Below are 21,156 nucleotides of genomic sequence, written 5' to 3' on the forward strand. Positions count from 1 at the left end.
GGTTTTAGACATGTCTACCTGTCTATATATGAGCAAAACTGGTTGGATGCAAAAATAACATGGACAGACTGAATGGGAAAAGGAGGAGGAGAGGGATATGGCCTGAGGGACACTGATCATGCAAGCTTTATTTCCTACAGAGATCAAACCAAAAATACTATGAAGTTTGCAACTAGCAGTGGATTTCCCTGCTACCATTGTACAGCAGAAAGATGAAGCCTACTGCATTTCAGTCTCCAGGAACAAGTCCCCAAGCCTGAGAGACATGGTTGGAATTCACACCTACTTTCTCATCTCCTATTTAAAACAAAAAATTTTTTTTTCACTTGGGTAAGTGCAGAATACTCACTTTCTTGGCAATTTTCCAAAAATTTCCAATATATTTGGTTTATTTTATTTTTAAAATGATAAAACCAGAATATCAATATATGTGGCTTACTGGATGACTGGGTCAGCAGGCAAAAAGGATTCAGTGCTGTCTTCTTCCAGCGCAGCTTTGAGTTTCTTCCCTGCTGCTTTGCTGAGGGATGTTTTAAGCTTCTTTGCTAGTTTCTTAGGAGTGTTTGTTCCATATAAAGACTCCTCTGTACAGCAACTATACACTTCAACCTTCACCTGGAAATCTGATCTTGCATCATCACTGAAGGAACAGGGGGTGGAGAAAATTTCAAAGCATTTGTTGATAAACTGAGTGTGCAGCCAAGGAATGCTGTTGCTACTTTATATATATTAAATAACATATATTCTCATCAAGGGAAGGAATGTCATCAGATTCAGGCAAAGACATACGTTAATATGGAATTAGAAACTAGAATACATAGCAGTAACAGCACTGAAGTAATGAGATGGATGTTATAGCTAACCATAAACAATTGCAAACAGGAAATTCAACATTTAAGTTAAAATCTGAAAACAACAACCCCTATTACAGAAATAGGCAAAACATACGAACATACTTAAATCTGCCCTCTACTGCTATGCAAAAATCACCACTGTAAATCTATCTGTGCCTATGACTCTAAATCACACTGAACTGTTTTAAAGATATCTTAGTCACACCCTTCACATTGCTCAAAAAAAATCCTGTCTCACAGCCAACCAAAGTTGCCATTCATAACTAAACTACCTACTGCTGCATTCTTCTCTCCACAGTTGATGCTTTCTCAGCTTTCAATTCTACCAGTTCTCATGTTCTCAAGCTTAGTCATCAACCCAGAAGCCTAACCTCAGCATTCAGTAACAAATCATGTCATTAAACACATGCCCATAACGAAATCATCCCAAATGCTTTTATAAAACATGTATCTCTATCTCAAAGGATACAAGGCAAGTTAGTGTCTTCTCTGTTTTTTGTTCCAGTACTTCACAAAAATTACAATGGTCAAGTGTCTTGTCTTTACCCCCACTCAAACAGATGGCTAAGAGAGTTTTAAATCTGATTTTAAAATCCAGTCTCTCTCAAACACACAGTTTTCAGGATCTGGATATAAAGTTCTCAGTAGTTCTAGCTTTCCAGTCAGCCTTCTTCAGGAGACTGGATCTAAGTTGCTAATACAAAAAATAAAAAAGGGAAGAAAAAAAAAAAAGTGCCTCTCATGACTCTCTTAAAAACTATAAAGCATCCTAAAAGTACATGAGAACACCTTTCTACCCTTTTCCAGGTTACCTTTGAAGATAAGTGAATAATTTCCTGTCTAGTGTTCTTCAACTATAAGGACTATGGCTGCAGCACACGCTCATAGAGGTGTAACAGAACATGAGGTGTGGAAAAGAAGGTCTGGTTTTAAGAGAACTGTGACTCTGGGGAACATCAAAAGAGACCACAGCCTGCTGTACAGAAGAATACTTAAAACATAATATTCTATTCATGCCTATACTATTCCTACCTATTCTTTTAAAATGCTTTCAGGTGTTAGTATTAACTTAATTGTGTGCTTTACATACAAGTTTATCTCTTCATATAAATAAAAATGCTCCAGAGTGGAAAAAATGAAAGAAGTGTAGTTCTAGCAGCACATCTACAACCAGAACTATTTTGTATGTAAAAACCAGCCTTACACATGTGTGGATCTACCCTCCCCTGAAAATAATAGGATCTCTGAATTCTTTTCCTACAGAAAAACTTAAGTGTATCTTGGCCAATCTTATTCATAATCATATCCACTTTCAAAAGAAAATAGCACTACTTGTACTTCAATCAAGACAAACAAATAATACTCACAATACAGTTACATTTTCAAAGCAGATATCTGTTACTGCTTTATCCACAACAGCCACTTCTGTATCAAAAACCTCAGCTCCCATTCTGAATAAACAGAAAACCGCATAGCGCTGAGATTCTGGAGAGAGCCAAAGAAATGTTTTATTAGCCATATGACACATCACAAAACTAAATGCTTCCAGTAAACAAAAGCAGAAAAATGATAACTCAGATCTCTAAGGAATTGCCCTTAAATTCTTCCCACTATAAATTCTGCACTATAGGATTTTATGATAATTGAACTATCAAAGCTGCTGTATGGGTGGAGCAACATTCACAAAGGGATAAATGCCTACCTATGCTCTACAGTTTTGGGGTTTTTTTTCTCATAATCAGGACAGCTTGTGCTAGCAACTTCAGAAATGCTACTAAAAATGCAATTTTGTTTAATAAAACTGATTTTAAGAAAAAGAAAAACCCAAATATTTGATCCAAAGCTTGTGCCACTTTATGAATGTACTATATAGGATTAGACTATTTTGCCACGCTTAGCCCTTCTGACCCTATGGAAAATCAAAGCAAAATCAATGTCATGTGACAGCTGGAACAGATTTAGGGTTAATCTCCATGACACAGCAAAATGCATGTACTTGGAAGACAATCCAATAATCCACTCAACACCAACAGACAACTTTCATTTAAATTTCTCACTGGAAACAGTCTCCAATATACTCTCTCAAGTGTAGACAAGACATAGAACAAAACATTCAATCAGAAATTTCTCAGATATCCATTTAACAACAGTGATTTTCTGTTACTTCCTCTGGAATTTCTCCTCAGAAGGACTTAGAGACTTGTGTTTAAACATGCAGAACTACAGGACTTTGAGCTAACTCAGTTTGCTACAACCAGCAGCTTAAGGGCAACTGTTCAACAAAGACAGTGAAATATGGACCCACTGAAGGGTCAAAAAAGGGGCTGAAATGAGCATGGACTTCCCCACCCAGTTTAAATTTACAGGCATAAGCAATTGCTTATCACAGTAGCTCTTTACATCTTACATACTTTCTTTATTGCTGAAGTGATCAGAGCCTTTCCACATTAATGGTATTCGAATATCTAAAGGGAAGAAAAAAGTAGGGAAATTAAGTTAATTTCTCTAGATCTGTCACCAAAACAAATTACAACAGTTTCTTGTTTCTTTTCTTGATGTTCTGGAGACAACAGCACCTTCTACCCAATGAACAGCATCACTACTTCAATTTTATTATCCATGTCAAAAGAAAATTAATCAACTATTTTAATGTGGTGTAATTTAGGATAAAAAATATTTTGAATCTCATTTAATAGTTCTCAAAATAACATTTCAGTGTGGCTCTGTAATGCAGTTCCAAGTGGTATTCTCAGAACTCAGAGGTTCTGAGCTGATTATTATGCACAGATGTAAACTAAACTCTGCTTGCCTTGTGCTGGAAACCACTCATCCAGCTGCAGGAAAAAACTTCCTGTTTTTAATGGAAATCACTGGGATACTTATATTGCAAATACTTAAACCCTGCTTTGCTAACCACAGAGAAAATATCACTTGTGATCACATTCCCAGTTAGAACTGTCTTAGTTGGCATAAATAGAGTTTAGAAATCTTTTAAAACATTTTTTAAACTCAAAGATCTCCTTCTGCATCAGAACTGTAGTAGAGGCAATTACAGAACCATTATTTTAAGTAATGCCTCTCACTTTAATATTAGGGATTATTTTCTTCAACAAATTTTCCAGTTTATCTACTCAATCCAACACAGTACTGGGTGACATGGTCCTCCATTTTCTAGCACTCAGGTTCAGACATAATGTTTCTTATTAGTCCCTTGTTAAAAGAAAAATGCTGTGGGGGGCTTTATAAATCCAGAGTTAGTTTATTAAGTACAACAGTGTTGATTTAAAGTATATGCAATATATTAAGTGACACATGATGGCAGCAGTGAACAGCACTAGCTCAATTGTCTTTTGATTAAAATCTTAAATATTGCTATAAAGGAACATTGCTGACTCCAGTGCTGATCTTCATACGAGTCTGATGGAAAAATCCACACATAGTATGCTAAGACATAAAGCAGTGGTGGTATTTTGGCAACAGATTGACATTCCTACAGGGTTTTACCCACAAAACCTCTTGATTATTTAAGTGAAACTTGCATACAGGCATTCTGTTTCAGAAGTTATATTAAAGGAAAAATTTAAATTTAAGTAAGTTTTTTTTTTATGTTATGGGGCATCTTATTACACATGCTCTTTCAATTTTGAAACTTGCAAATTCATCTAATTCTTTAAGCATTCACGAAAACGAATGAATTTTCAACAGTGAGCTGCCAGTATACAGTTTTAGACTGCCTCAACTACCTAAAAATCAATATCACCATGTTGTGAAACTGCCTTTCACTTGATGTGTTTGCACTGTAAGCATGTCTAAAATTAGTTAGGTTTTTTAAATAAGGAAAACAGTTTCATTAAATAGTTATAAAAGTCTCTCTCAAACTTAAAAAACATATAAATGCTCATCTTTGTCCCAGACAAAAAATCCAGAATGTTTCTTTTCTAAAAGCCATACATAAATATGTGAAAACAGTTACAAAAAAAGCTTTTTTTTAAAAACTTTAATCATAGCAAACTCTGAGTGACAATTTTAGTGAGCTCAATAGATCTAGGTAACAATTGGAGTACTACATTAAACATTTCTTCTGTTTGCTGCTTTCAATATCATGATAGCTGTAAAATTTACACCTGAGTCAGCAAATCTGCAGGACATAGATAGTCAATTGTTTGGAAAAGTTGAACATGATCCTTGTAAATCAAGTTTTCAGCTCATCCTTGGATTTAAATAGTTGCCATTTATCAAAACCAAAGATTAGTATTCCCACACCTTAATTTCAGGTACCATTAGTTGTAAATCGCTGTGGATTCATTGGATGCATTCAAGCACTATACTTAATCAGCTTTTATAAATATATAAATATATTTATAAATATAAATATTTTATAAATATATATACGTATACCTTTACAAAATTACTTTCAATTTTGATGATGCTTTTTGATCAACATTCAATGTGTTGTCTTCTAACAAAATAATTGTTTGATAGCATATATTACTGTGCTTTTATGCATAAATGTGAGGAATAAATAAGTAAAATATAAGAAGTGTTAAAATGTGTGTATTAAGGAATGCAGCCCCCACAGAGTATCTGACATACTGCTGCTTTCTGTAGGAGTATATTCCTCAATACTCCTGCAGAGCTGTTCCTGAACTTTTGGTGTTGGCCACGTGATCAGGCTTTTTTTTTTGTAATAGTCCAAGCTTTTGGCATGTACCAATCATATGATACACTAACATGTTTATAAGTGGGTGGATTACTTTCCCCTAAAAAATCCATTCTGCATCTTTAATTCTTAAACTACATGATGTCCTGTCATATTACATGGATCACCACTCACTCATTTCCAGCCTCTCCTAAACACCTGAGTCACAACATCTCCTGACTCACAGCAGTTTGAATTCAGCCCAACAGTGTTCTCAACAAGGCACAACCATGCACACACATCATGTGCCTTCCAAACAGGCAGGGAAACCCACTTGCAAATCCACTGAAGGTAAGCATACAAGAGAGTAGAAATGCCATGTGTTCATTGTGGTACACAAGGATTGGAAAGAGAGGGAAAGAAAAGTAATGGAACATTACAGATGTGAACCTACTGCAGCTCTGGAACCAGACAGGAGCTGATTTGGCACATGAAATGGACACAGGGTCAGACATGGGTCAGAAGACAGTACAAGAAGGAACCAGGGAGGCAGGCAGTAATGTAATCTCAGGATCTCCCAATCATGCCATCTTGTCTAGAGGCTCCAGCCCTTGCCAAGCACAGACAAGCCCATCCCTACAACTCTCATGTACCTCAGTGCTCTGCTTCTCAGGCACCCAGAGCAGAAAATAAGGAGTTAATAATAGACCATCTACAGAAAAGCATATATCTCTCAGCAGGGGCCCAAGAAAAACATTCAGGCTCTCCTACTGTAAACTGGACCTGGCAAGGCTTCCTGACATAAACATCTGAAGAGGGGCAAGGCATGGCATGGCATCCCAGCACCCACAGACTTGAGTTCATCCTGAGGTAGTTGATGCCCCTCTCTGCTTCGTCTCGTAAGTATGGCATAGATTGAGACCTCCAGTTTGGGAAACACTGTGTTAGAAACAGGTGTATTTCACCCTTCTCTTGTTCCATGAAAATAAAATAGCTAAATGTTTCATTTTTAACCAATTTTTTCATACTAAAGTCTTTACACAATTGTGATTTTTCTAAAGATAGCAAAAGTGTGTTACGTGATCCTGAAGTCTTCACTGCAGATAACTACAATCCAAAGAAAGGTGCAACCACAGCACAGACAGGCAAACAGATGCTTTCATCCAACTACCATACGGAAGAAAAACAGATACACATTCAGCAAACAGCTGTGTTGGCAGAAAACACTATTCAACCATGTGCTCATCACTCTTTCTCTACTAGAAGTTACCTTGCTTAAAGACATGTCAAAATATGCAGAATTAACTTGAACAGCTCAAGTAGTGAGCCCTTCTACACTATTCTATTTTTAATGAGGCAAGTCAGGGAGCACACTCATATCTGTTAGCAAAGCCAGCAGAACAGACAGAATGAATAAGTAAAGGAAAGCTGAACGAAGGAACATCCACTATGGGCACAGGCAAAGAAGTTGACAAATTTATAGCACTGAAGTTTGAGAGCAGGCTAGGAAACAGTGTACTAGCCTGCTGGAAATACCTGCTAAAAATTGTTAGTAGCTTGCATTGAAGCCATACTACTGTAACTTTGCTGCAGTAATGTAATCTGTACTGAGTAAATCACATTCGCATCCTAGCTATAATTCTGCCCTCAGTTTGTTATACCTACCCTGTATGATCAAGGTTTGTCTTTGTGGGGAGAAAAAAATATTATCAGCACATTCATACTTAGCTGAGATGTATTCAGTGTTTAGTGACAAACAGAAAAAGTATTTCTCACTATGAAAGTCCCTGAAAAGAAATGGAAATACTAGGTAGAATCTCGAAAAGAATGTTTGTGACTTAAAAGCACACACTTTAAAAATACCATCTTGTTTGTATGATTTGAATTACAAGTTACTGTCCAGCCAACTAACTCCTATAATGAAGTGATTACCCAGCCACCTACCTGATAGAGCAACCTTGGCTCTGCATGCCACTCGGTCTTTTGTCCCATTTTCTGAAGACCTGAAAAAAAGAAGAAAAGAAAAAAGGGGTCTGAGATGTGTCTAGTTAGACTTCTAAAACTCAACCCTTTAAACATTAAAAAGTGTCAAGGTTTTTATATTACAGTTTATTTAAAACGTGTTTCTTTGAAATTAAATTTGGTATCTCTGGTTTCAGATATGAGTCATTAGATTCTTGAGAATAATCTGAAAGGAAGGTATACTGTCAATTTTTAAATTTCCTAGAAGATTTTACCCCAAAACTCATTTAACCTGTGTATTAAGACAAGTAGATTCATGTTCCTTGTCTTTTCCAGCTCCAAAAGAACCACATACATTAGCAACTTTTCCTCTTCTGTACACATCACTAAATGAGCAACTTCATTTATTGCTTCTACTACTGGTTAGAGCATTGCCTTCTCTATTAATAGAAACCAAATACATAATATTGCATTGTTATTTTTGTGCTTTTACATGCAGAAGGCAGTTTGCTAAGTAGACAGTGTGTAAATCTCAAGCTCAACCTTAAACTAAATCAAAACAGTCTGTAGCAAACTAGTAGCAAGAGAGTGCTCTCCTTTTATCTCCCACTGCTCCTAACACCCAAGCAAATAAGGTGAAATTTCTATCTGCTACCAATACCCTGACTTCCAGAGCCAGTAACACCATCTTCAGGACTCAATGACTGCAGACCTATTTAACAAGAAAAAGGGACAAAACTCACTTGAAAACTTTATAATTTTCTCTCTGAGCCATTATCATTTTACCTGGATTAACCTTAACTAAATTCCATTTGGCAAATTCCACTGTATAGCATGTGTCCCTTCTACTGACCTCCACTGACAATCCAAAGTACCCCCTGACAGCACTCTAAACAATGCCTGACAGATACCAGTCATGAACAATACAGATGTTCAGACAGATCTCCAGTTATTTCTGCCCTGTTCTGGACATGCACCATCCCCATATTGTGGTCACTGACATTAAAGGCCAGGAGTTGAGAAAATCAGTGTATATACACACACTTTACATTATTCCATTACATATATTCCAAATATAGTCTATTATGAAAAAAATTATAACCTATTATTAAAATAATCTACGTATACTTTAGCTCATTTAAGAGTTATGTGAGGATATTTTCAATTAAACTGATTTTATTCATATGTATTGTGTTTATTACTTTGCTGTAGTTAACAGAATTCGCCAGCAGAGGGTACCAATTAACCATGATGATTCCATCATTAAAAGAGATCTTAATAGCAGAAAGAATGAAATGTAGAAATAGGTGTATTTTGACTTGGATAGTTTAGGTTTGTTCCTTCCAATTTGATTAGGTGCCTTTTTGTATGCTAAAGGTAATCAAGCAAATATGTCTATTACGTGATATTCAGATGCTATATACAAAAAGCCTAGAATTTTAATGTCAATAATAAAATCTGCTCTTAAAAATATGACATGTATTTAATTTTCTAAAGTAAAAAGAAGATAATGGAATGGTCTTATATAATAATGGTTTAAGGTAGCAGTAATGTATGTCAGTATGGGATAAGACAGAAGAGTTTAAATCCACTTTCCTGGAGAGGTTGCTGAGAATTCATGTAAGCAAAGGCCAGCTTGATAGGTCTCTTTGTGAGCTTGAGCTGTTACTCACCGTTCTCCAGTTGTGCAGGAGACCAGCTCTTCTCTTTGGCTCTGTAGCTCTCTCCTGTATGCACCTATACGAGCATTGCAAACCATCAGGTTTTTGACAGCCTGCAGGAGCTGATCTTTTTGAGTGCTCACTGCAAGCAGTTTACAGATGCCTTCTCGCATGCGGATTTCAAAGTTAATCTTCTCTTGGATGTCACATTCCTGGATAAGCAAAAAAAAAAACCAAAGGATTGAACAAAAACCCAACTAAACTATCCTGATTTTTTTACAAGTTCTACTTATTTCACAGTTGGAATAGAAGACCTTAGGTTTTAATTATATGGAGCCATTATGATGATTACTAAATGTGAAATGATGGTTCTCTCTTCAGGAACAAAACAGTGCAACACAGGATGTAATAGATTAATGATATCCATTATACTTGCAGATTCCAAACCAGTCAGTAACATTCACCCCTGGAAGTTACTAAAAATTCATCTTTAAAAAGGTTAAAAAAAAAGGGGTGGGTGGGGTGGGGTTTCTGGTTGAGGAAGAATTCAGGTAACACCAAAACAAAACAAAAAAAAAAGAGAATATCCCAGTACTTGACTGTTTCAGGCTGTGCAGTCAGAGTCAGACAGCTGTAGTAGCTTTAACATCACACATACATACCATGCCTTGCCTGATAGCACAGCCATGTACACTTCTCATTCAAACATATGAAATAGATAGACTTGCCTATCAAGTCACCATTTTTTTTATGAAGTGAGGACTCTTTAAGGTATTACAAAAACTTCTATGAAGTCAACTTTTTCCTACCTACTTCCAGAGAAAACAAACGTTTATTAATATCCATTAGTCTTCACTTGCCACTTCAATGATGTAAATCCACACCAAGACAGAAGACAATTAAGGTGAAGGATGGCAGTTTGCTGTCTCCCAGAGCTGTGCTGGATGCCACTGATGAATCTGACACACACATTCTAGTTATGTGACCATTCCTGGCTAAACCAAGTATTTTTGACAAAGAAAGAAACTGTTCCACCATATTGCAGAGCTGTATTACAACTACATTTCAAGTGAGTGATGAGTGATAATTTTTCAAGCCCAAACAAGTGTCCCAACTACCTCTGGAATTAAAAGCATCATGTCAGTTTCAGTTTTATAGTACATTTGAACTCAAAACAAGTGTGTTTTGGGGGTGGATTTATCAGAAATTGACTGAAACTTATAATACATGAATTTTAATTTGCAAGTTCAATGTTTCAGTCAGTAGAGTTCTGGGAAACAGCTCTGCCTCAAGCCTCTGAACAGGATAGAAATAAGAGGGAGTTAATTTCCAAACAACTCTAGTACCTCAGAAATCCAGAGCCCATGACAGGAGCCATGAGGACTATCCTCTTTGCTTGGGACTCATTCTGCCATAAGGTGCCTTTGACAGCAGTCACAATAGGCAGGAGGAAGCTTACCATGCAATAAGTCACACAGTGAGAACACAGATGATCACCAAACAGCACCATGGGGGAGGACACTAATAAAGCCCAGAGGACTCTCCAGGAACTGAGACCTCTCAATATGAGACCACATAAGAAATGTTTGGGGCATGCACAGGTTACCCTCTAGCACCAGCTGGTTGGGTGGGGACGAATAGCTCCCAAAGCTCGCAGCAGATAAGTTTTCCATAAATGTTTTGTTTGGTATGACCAACAATAAAAAGGCCTGAGAACCAGCGGAGTTCCCAGTGTCCCCCAACATGGATTTGCTATGCAAAGTTTCAACCCCAACCAGTGCAGGATAAAGCAGAGCACCAGCACCTCCACATCCACAGCACATGCTTCTCCAGCAACGCTTCTTTTCAACTCTCACCCCAGAAGGAAAACAGCAGCAAATGGTTTTCATCAATCTGCTTTTGTTCTGAGTCAAATATTACAGAACTGTGAAAAGCTAAGCAAGGCCTACACCTGCCCCAAAGAAATAATTACTTTCTTTGAGGCAAAACTAATACATCAGCTCTTATAAAGCTGAATTTCATCTCAGAAGAGTGAAATAGTAGCTCCCCCCAACATTTCCCAGGCTAATGGGCCCCTGCACTGACCCAGCACAGACCAAGGCTCCTCTCTGTGTCTATGACCTGGTACACAGCTATGGTGAGGAAATAAATTATTCTATCCTGGAGCATGTAGCAGTATCACAACTTTCAGAACTACAGAGAGGATTTACTCTGTGCTACATCTCAGCCAGGTTCACATAAAAAATTCTGAACCAGCATTGATTAGCTTAAGCAGATAATAGCATAAATAATTGTACCACATAAATCTCATCTAAATAAATTACTTAGAAGCCTGGTTTAGAATATATGATGTTCTTTACAGCTACAAAAAAAAACACTGGTCAGCTTTTTTTTCTGGGTTTGTTTTTTTTTTTTTTAGTTTCTTCTAAAAATATGAGTACACCATCTGGACTTGGAGAACTGACACAGCACTGTTTTGCCATATGCTGTCTACTAATGCACTGTTTCCCTTGTGGTCTCCCTCCTTCCCCACCAGTGAGGGCATAACCCTGACACAATTACTAACAGCTGTTGGGATTTTGAGCCCATAATCAGGAACTGCCTAAGCAATACTTCTAGAAAGAGTCTTTGTATTCCTCTCCTAAGTATACCTAGAATATGTGAAATTGTAAAGAATTTCTAGTTTTACATAAGCAATGGAGTTACAAAACAAACAAAAATCCAGCGGCTATTAAAAATTATACGGATAGTACTGAGGGTAGGGCAGATTGAAATATTACTTTATCTGGTATCTCAAATACAGGCCTTCAGAATCTGACTCCAAGGTACACTTTGATTTATTACCACAGAGGCTTAAATCTGAACCCCGCAGATCTACTGTATTTATTCAAATTCAGCAAGTAGTCTGGCAGTGAGTATTCTAAAACAGGGGCTTGGGAAATCAGATCCTACCTCAGAGACTTTATCCTAGACAGCCCCAGGAACCAGTGTTTGTTGCAGCTGACAAAAGCTTTACAGACACAGCTGAGTTCAACTCGTTCAGGATTTTAAGTGATTCGAGATTTTAAAAAAGGCTCCGCAGAGCGAAGAACTCGAAAGGCCCTGAGGCTCCTAGGAGGGTGCTGAGGGAGCTCAACCCTCCGAAAAGCATCAGCGGTGTGCGGGCAGCTGAGCGGCTACCCCGGGCCCAGCACCCCTCGCCGCGGGGCCGCGCCGGAGCCTTTCTTCAGCCCCGCAGCCGCCACCGCCGCGTCGAGACCGGGGGCAGCGCAGGCTCCTGCCCGCCAAGGGCCGTCCGACGGCCTGGTCGGACCGAGCCGTTGCCGAGCCGGCACCTTCCGCCAGCACCTGCCGTCGTCCCCGCCCCCAGTCCCCGTCGCCCGTATCTCACCGGGTCCCCCCGTCCGCCGCCTCCCGGCAGCCGCCGCATCCTCCTGCTCGGCGCCGCCGTTCAAAACTCCCGCCCCCGGCAACGGCCGCCTCGGCCCCGCCCCCCCCCGACGGCTCCGGCAGTCGGGAGCGGCCCCTCGGGAGCGGCCGGGGCTGCCGGCTGAACAGCTCCGGTTGGCCTTGGCGGCTGCCCCACGATGGTGTCCCCCATCCATCCCTTCTCCTTGGTTTCTTGTCTGATCCCTTTGGATTCCTCCTCGGAGGGTGACGGTCCCAAGCATGGACCTTCACTGCTTCGCACGGGGTTGTCAACATTTGCGACAAGTAAAATGTGCTGGAAGGAGTGAGATATAGAGTGTTTCTAACAGCTTTCTGCAGAAGGCAGACGTCTCCTGGTTACCATATGCTTATTTAAAATATAAGAAAATGTAATTTGAAGGGAAAATTTGAAAAGTCTCGTTCCTTCGTCAGGAGTTTGGCAGCTCTATTTGTCCCCTGACATTTGCAACCAGGGCACAAAGCCAAGGGACTGGCCCCCAAGGAAAATCATGAGCTTCCATACTACAGGTATTTAGTTCTCGATGAAAGGCAGAGGACAGGGATCTCTGCTTCCCTCCAGAGTATCCAGAGGGCAGAGATAGCAGCAGCAGCTGTTCAGCAGTGCCTGTCTCCACCTGCAGCAACCTTCATGAGGGTAGGGAACCATACAGGTATTCAGTATACCTCCATACCATCCTGAAGTCTTCTGCATGTCTTCTTGGCAGGACACACACCAAGGCAGGAAAGCCCTGCCCCCATATAATAATTTTGCCATAATTTTGCCCCCCCATTTTTAGATACTCCCTGCTGTTCTTTACCTACTGTGACTTTTAAGAAAGAAGTCTTCTGGGCTACCTCCAGGGAACCAAAAGGCTACCTCCCCATCAAGCCAAAAGGCTTTTGCCTAATCAAGATATCCTTACAAGCTGTGTATGGACAGCCAAGATATCTAAAGGTGGGCTTGAGGGAGGTCAAAAAGTCTCCATGGAATCCTGGTGCTTCTTGCATCCCAGCAGGAGCCTTGCATTCCTGTCTCTGCTGCAGAGTTCAGGATTTCCGACACATCAGGAAAGACTCATCTAAAGAGAGATAAGAGTGCCCTTTTGCTTCATGGTGAGGCATATCTTTTAAGGCATGGTCTGGCCTCTCCCGAATCAGTCAAGGATGCAATATGAGCCTCAAAAATCTCCAAGTCATTTTCTGGGTTACAGAGGAAAACTAGAAACAGGAACAGGTCATGAAAAGATCAGTCTTGGAGCTGAAACCAAAGAAGTGAAAATTTTCAAGTGAACTGAACTGCATTATTGTTAAATCAATGCCTGACCAAAGTAAGCAAGGAGGAGCTCCAATGTCAATAAAAAATCAATTACTGAAACCTTTTGGTGAGTTTTCTGTAAACTATGGGAGCAGCTGGAAATTACAGCCTTACGAGAAAGCTAAACAAACCTTACTACAGAGATAAACAAATAGGGAAAGAATCCCTATTTGGGGGTTGGACTAGATGATCTTTCGAGGTCCCTTCCAACCCCAAGGATTCTATGATTCTATGATCCCTGTAATTCTGCCCTTCCAAAATTCATTCATCAACTCATGAGATAGTGCACTACCACAGAAAACTCATACAACATGTAAAAAAAGACAGTGAAACACTTCCCATCCAGCATCATCCCAAGCAATTCAGCACTCCAGGTAAGACACCGGAGCAAGACCCCTGGTTCAAGTTTTCCAGAAAAGCTCCCTGTGAGACTACCAAGCACAGCTGTCCCAGGTGTGCACCAAAAGAGTGTTGTAAAAAGCCAGGGTGGCTACATGGATGCAATAAAAATTAATGCAAAAATTTATGCCCTAACCTATTTCAGGCAATCCACATCTCTAAAGCCATTTTTGCTGGTAGTGCATACAGCTCCAGGCACCTGTGACAGCTTTCCAAGAATTTTAGATGCTAATTAGCATGGTTTGCAGTACAGTCTGTTCAGCAAATCCCAGTCATAATAAATCCCAAAATGTGACTACTAATAGCATAAAGAGCCCATGACTGCAGCCCTTACGTGTTCCTACTGACATTGACTAGAATTGGAACCCTTAAGAAATTGGTGGGAGTTAAATGTGTAGAACTCTGCCCTAATTAGCATGAACAGTATCTCTCAAGATCAGTGGGTATCTGCTTTTGAGCTGTTTCAAATACCCATTTTTTCACCACATTAAAAATACATTACTGCAAAGTCTGGCATTTGGTCCTCTTGTGTGCTCACTTCCTCGAGACGTTTGGTTTTTTTGTTTATCAAATCAGGCTTCATAATTCAGTTGGTACGTCAGATGCTTAATTAAAAAGACCCTAAATGGGGTAGTAGACTAGACTTGTAGTCCTTTCTCTTAAGGGAACATGAGATTGAAGCTTTGAATGGCATTTCTGTAGGTGTTGTACAAAGCAAGATGGTCCCTCGACACTCCAAGCCTGACTCCAGCTACGATGCCCGGCTGTTGCAGAACGCATACTGACTTGAAATGAAGAAGGATGTATGCCATCTATATTATCCACAGATTTGAGATTCAGCTAGCAACTCTTCTGTTCCCTAAATTACAAGTAATCCCAGCAAACAACAACAACAAAAGACTGTAATTGTGTTTTCTTCTCCAAACAAACCTCCTCTGAAGAGCAAAGAAACCCAAGGCACAACCTACAAAACAAGGAAAAGACTGCCCAGTGACTGCTGCACTATTACAGAGAAGCCAGAAGAGGATATGGTGAATTAAACAGGAGATCTATATCCTGCCTTCTGGGGTTGCTTAAGTTAAATATTTTTTCAGATGAATCACACCTTCGTACCATCCTTTTATTTGCTGCTCTATTTGCATTGCAAAACATTTGGCTTCCTTCTAGTATTAGGGAAACTGGAGAGCAGAAAGCATTGTCTGTCTAAATCAGTGCTCTGCTTGAGTGTTACATCAACATATTATTTTAAATGTTAGGCCCATCATTTTGGTTTAGCAGGTACAAAATGTCTACACCTACTCTTGACAGCACCGCAATATTTTTCTTAATTTCTTATTTCCCACAGCTTGCTACACCTACTCCTTGAATATCATCAGAGTGTGCCAGTACAAATCTATTCAATTCCTCTTCAGATTATTCCTAAATGAAAATACATGAAGATTTATGCTGGATTCATGGGTAATAATTTGCAAGGCTTTTAATAACTTTTTTCTACTTATTTAATATTAAACTGAGAACAAACACAAGCTCTTGCCACTGACTGCCACTGATTTTAATTACCATGAGACATGACCACAATAGATTGGTGAAATGGGCAGAGACTCTGGAATTCAGGGTGATTACCTGGATGGTTACTGAAGCTAGGGTTAAGTTAAAATACAAAATTGTTAGCCTCTGTAATTGATTCCCTCATTTCAGCCTGCTGAGGTCAGTTGATGTCTTTACATTTGCTTAGGCTGAAGGGCAAAATGTAGTCCTATAAAACAAATTAAAAATGGGTAATTACCTTATTGTCATGCACTTCTGCTCCAGGATAAGGTGAAAATTAATCTTCCAGCCAATGACAGTTACCTAAAGCCTAACTCTATCAAGATGAAATCAGTGGCAAAAGTTTGTAGGCTCCATATTACATGACTGAGCAGTAGGTGCCTTCTCTAAGATAGTAATGGAGTCAGCCAATGAGATGTTCTAAAACAGCTAGGATGCATCATCCTCACCCTTCTCTGATAATGAGACACAGAGGCCAGAATTTCTTAGAGTAAAAACTTACTGCTTCAGGTGTTCTCAGACTAATTTTAACCTAAGAGCTTGCTCATCTTCTGCTCAGGGCTTTTTAATACTCTGCAGTCCTCCTTCAGCTCTATCACTCCAAATGGTCCTGAGGCTACATCTCCACATGATTCTTTCCTACAATATTTATGGCACCATCTACAAAACACCAGTAACAAATGTTTCAATGAACTATTTTTTAAACAGTGTTATATTCCCATTTCTAAAAGAAACAGTAAAAGGCTGAAAAAAAGCAAAAGGAATTGTTTTTCCTTTTTCCAGAGAGTACTCCAGAAACTGTCTCTGCCCAGTACTCCTGATATCAATCCCATCTTGAAATACCTCCAGATTAAATTGCTGTAGCCTCTCTAAATTGTCATATATGAAATCCATGCACACAAAATACATTTCATAACAAGAACAGTGAGCTGCAAAAAAAAACCATCCCCACGTGAATTTTGAAAGCAACTTCTGAGCTTAAACCTGAAAGCCCTAAGAATCAAGTTTAATACTGCAAGAGTTTAAACTATAGTTTTAAGGTCCTCTATAACTTATAGCTACTCATACACAAGACAAAATACTGAGTAGTTAATTAAGGTAGATCAGTCATGGGGGAGTCATCTGTTTCTGCTTGGGAGACCAGGAGCACTGGTTTTGAAGCCAGTTCACATGGGACACCCCCAAAGGTACAGAGTGATCCCCATCAGAAGTATTCTACTGGACAAGGATACACACAGGTGATTGATAGTTTCATTAGATGATTTCCCCCTTCTAGGAAGATATTTATTGTGGACAAACAGAGTCTGACAAAGCATTTTTTCAGCCTTCCCCTAAGTTTAGAAATCTATATGGTTTCTCTTTTATATGTGACTTCCTATCTTTGCAGCAGCTGAAGGAACAAAATAATTTTTAATTCCTTTCCACACCAAAGGTGGCTGACATTGGCTACTTGGATCCATTTCTAATAGGGGAACATTTGCACACACACAGAGCAGTTATGATCATACAAAAATTATATTCCTCTGTAACCCAGAGAGGTCCTTTCAGCTGCTCAGTATTGAAAAGAAGTTTGGTATGAAAAGGCTTTCTTAGAAGTTTCACACTGTCACTCCCATATGATACCTTCATACCAGGATTTCTCCATTGGGTATAAAGTCCTGCTTTCATTTCTTACATATTTACTGGATTTTTATATTTACTGGTGTTTGATGTCTAAAATATCTAGTCTGAGACACTTGCATCCAAATGTTTATCAGTGAAGTCACCATTTTGTGTTGCAGGAGAATCTAAATGGGTGCTCTAAGTTCTGATTTTATGGTCAGGTCTGTTAGGATTTTTCCTAATTGATCTTGCAAGTGAAAAGTTACCGTATGATTTGAATAGAATGCTATTTAGAATTTGAAACAGGGAGTAAGTGCATTGAGAATCTAAAGTGCATAAATATAAACTCCTATATGAAACTATTATGATGGAAAATCACCTTCCTTTTGATAGCCAGAGTATTATCTCCCATCTATTGATGGGAGAGTAGATATAAGTCCAGTTCTGGTAGAAATTTCCCAAGAAAAAGAGGAGATTCTTCATTAACTTCTTGGGGTAGGCATCAGATTTGTTGACTGAAGGTGAGTGCAGGCTGAGTATTTGCAGATGGTCTCTTTTTTCCCCCCATACAAATATCTCTGCAGAATACCACACTTGGCCACACTCTCTCTGCCTGAAGTGAATTTTTAGTCTGGTCTCATTTTTCTCAACTGGAAAAATTCTTCTCTCTAGGGAGAGAAAAATGGCCCAGTGGTGTGGTCTTGAGGCTGAGCAACATAAACCACCCTCTGGGCAGCCACAGGCATTCATGTTCCCCCTGTATTGCATCACTGCTAAAGAAGTAAATAGTGACTGTCCCTCACCAAGGAACATTTTGAGGTGACAGCTGTGGTCCTAAATATCTGAGGCACAATAGCTGATGTCTGGTAGGACTAGCAAATCAAACACCATTTCTCTGCATTTCACACTCTTTTGGGGCTGTTTTCATTGTGCCACAGGGAAGGAATTCAAAGGGGCATGGGGAGGAATCTGTAGCTTACTGCAAACTCTCACTTTGCCTTCAGAAATGTTTCTCATCAGTAAGCAATGGGCTTGTCTCAATAGTTTTCTCAGTTCCATGTTGGGCTATAACTGTATACAGCTCTCTAGTTCTTCCTGCCTTGCCACAAAGCCATGCTTTCTCTACATATTTTTAAGTCCTGAGTTGGGTACCAGCTGTATAAATGGGCATTTGTCATACAGATCTGGCCAGAGAAGAGAGACAAAACAAGAAGTATTCAGACAATATTATTTCATGAAAATAGTACAGTAAAAACCAAAGAATTTCTCATGACTATCAATGTACTTTTAAAAAGCCACATAATAACCATTTGTGGTTGGAAATTTCTATTAGAGGTTTTAAGACCATGGTCCTTAAGGAAAACCTGGCTTGCAACTACGTCCTGTTTCTCACAGGAACAGACACTGAAAAGCTATTGAGTGGTTAATTCACTCAAGTTCTTAGATCGAAGAAGAACATTCACAGGGATAAAAAGATTTAAATTCTTAGAAATACCAGTTACTTCTCCATTTCAAGTGTCCCTAGTCCCTCTTCTCTACCAAACTTCCCCCTAAATCCAAACTCAGCTGTGGTTTTCTCCTGCCAGCAGTGACCAAGGGGGACCCATTGCACTTCTGGTGGCTGCTTCCTGAGGAGTTACAAAGCCACATGGAGGGCAAGGATGCTCCTTTTCTTTGTGTTTCTGTGTTTTATTTTCTGTGTGACAGCCTGGAGATAGTGTTTCTCTCTCCTCTTCAGAGTGTAATAGCAAAATGAAGCAACTTGTGTCCACAAAACCTCAAAAGAGCCAAAATGTAACAAAAAGCATTTGCCACTGGGACCTCACTCAGGGGTGCATGGCTGTTCCTGGGTATAAGCCCAGTGTCAAGGACCACATCCTTTTATAGAGGTTATGATTTTCTGCTAATCACACAACTGTTGGATCAACATTGTCTGTTCCTATGTAAGGAGGACTGAAATACCCTTCTCCTGATGTAGAAAAATCAACCTATGGTAAGAAACTTGCTGCAGTGAACACTATGCCCTGCAAACACCCCATATTGGAGACAGCATACAGTGCACCTTCCTCAAGTTCACCACAACTGCACTGCAGGGAGCCAGCCCAGATGTTTTTTTCTTATCCTCCAGTTTCCTTGGAAGTCAAACCACAAGAAGAGGATGGCATTGGGCTACACCTATGTTTTCTTCAATGCAAGACAGAAACACTCAATAGTTGGACTTGATGATCTTAAAGGTCTTTTCCAACCCAAATGGTGATTTCTTGCTAAAGATAGTATTTTTCTGCCTAATAAGATGACTCATTTTTATTCACCATTATGAAAATGCAGGGGTTGAATAACAAACATGAGTAACTGCATTTTACCTGAGGTTCATTTGTCAGAAATTTCTATCATCCTAACCATTTCACAGCCTGTTAAATGAGGTGAGACAACATTTCCTGTCACTGTTAGCATTTTAAATAATACATAGTGGTAACAATAAATAGAATCTCATGTTTTTATAGACAATTTCATCTGGAGGAACAGAATTAACTAGTTCTTTCTGGATATATATTTGATTAATATACATGCACACATTCACTTGCTTATTTTAAAACCCAGTTTGAGTTCTAAGAAGCTATTTCTCTTGCTTGATTCTAGCTGTGTGTACAGTGTCACAAAAAAAGGTAATCAGGTTGTTTACAGAAAACCCAACAAACAGCAAGTAAATTTTTCATAACAGGTTCTTCAAGAAGCTACTGCAGACCCAGAGTGCAAGTTATCCAAGTCTGTTCAGGGACAACGAGGATCACCTTTTTAAGATAATTCCAGAATACATCTATGCAAAGAGCATTTGTGCACTCATGCCTAAACAGGAAGTTTTAATAGGAAAGTTAAATAAAAAGTTTAATAGGAAGTTAAAATCTCTACTTTCTCTTAGCCTTTCCATTTTCAGGAATGTCTTCCCTGACCCCATCCATCAGCCATCTCTGCAACACCGAGTCACCCTACTTGCACATATATGCTTTACATTTTGTGAGAGAAAATGCAAGCTACTGAGAGAAATACAATTTATATTTTATTTATTACATAATGTGGAAACCCATACTATAGTCTTAATTTTTTTTAAAAAGAATACCCCTACTTTTTCATAAAGTCCCAGAATTGCATCAACTTCCATCTTAAAAACACAAGCCCAGGAGGGAGTTTTGAAAGGCATGAGTGGACTGTCACTTCTCAGCTGCCTTTTTTTGTCTCTGAAAGTCTCTCCCCAAACATTAATCTCTCTCCATACTTTTAATCAGAGGCAGATTCCTTCATACATTATGTGTTGTGACCTCTGCCTGCTACACAGACAAGTACACATTCTGGCTGCATTGATTTAAGCAGGCGATTGGCACCAGCAGGCACCAAAGCACCCAGAACTTCATTGGCAGCTTTCATGCAGGCAGTACACACCACTGCTCCAAACAGGTTTCTCTCAACACCACCCCAGTCACACATTTTTTTAGGCATTCCTTCTAGATTGACACCACAGTGGTTTTTTACGTACAGCTAACTAAACTTGACCAGCAGTCATTTGGATATCTGGCTAGGACATCACCCATAGCAAACACACTTCTCCAGGCTACATCTATGAGGGCTCAGAGATGTAAGGGACAAATCACTCTCTTGTTGCTAATGGTTTTGCCTCTGCACATTTCTAAACTAAATTTACTGCTCTATCAAATAGCCTGAGTTTAGAATAAAATGTTTAAATAGAGAACA

The 21,156-nt window shown here is 39.2% G+C and overlaps 1 protein-coding gene across 1 annotated transcript in view; it reads right to left on the reverse strand.

Moving 5' to 3' along the window:
- RTKN2 (rhotekin 2) overlaps positions 1-20,892 on the reverse strand; it is a 39,267-nt gene extending 18,375 nt beyond the window's left edge. Inside the window, exons 1-7 of the mRNA XM_008502171.2 lie at positions 20,752-20,892; positions 15,883-15,933; positions 9,129-9,328; positions 7,438-7,496; positions 3,266-3,319; positions 2,222-2,339; positions 440-640 (exon numbers count right to left, since the gene is read on the reverse strand). Of these exons, the coding sequence (XP_008500393.2) occupies positions 440-640; positions 2,222-2,339; positions 3,266-3,319; positions 7,438-7,496; positions 9,129-9,328; positions 15,883-15,933; positions 20,752-20,892 (824 nt within the window). The remainder of the gene's footprint in view (positions 1-439; positions 641-2,221; positions 2,340-3,265; positions 3,320-7,437; positions 7,497-9,128; positions 9,329-15,882; positions 15,934-20,751) is intronic.
- Between the last annotated feature and the right edge of the window lie 264 nt (positions 20,893-21,156).

The sequence above is a fragment of the Calypte anna genome, chromosome 6 (assembly GCF_003957555.1).
Source record: "Calypte anna isolate BGI_N300 chromosome 6, bCalAnn1_v1.p, whole genome shotgun sequence".
Classification (NCBI taxonomy): domain Eukaryota; kingdom Metazoa; phylum Chordata; class Aves; order Apodiformes; family Trochilidae; genus Calypte; species Calypte anna.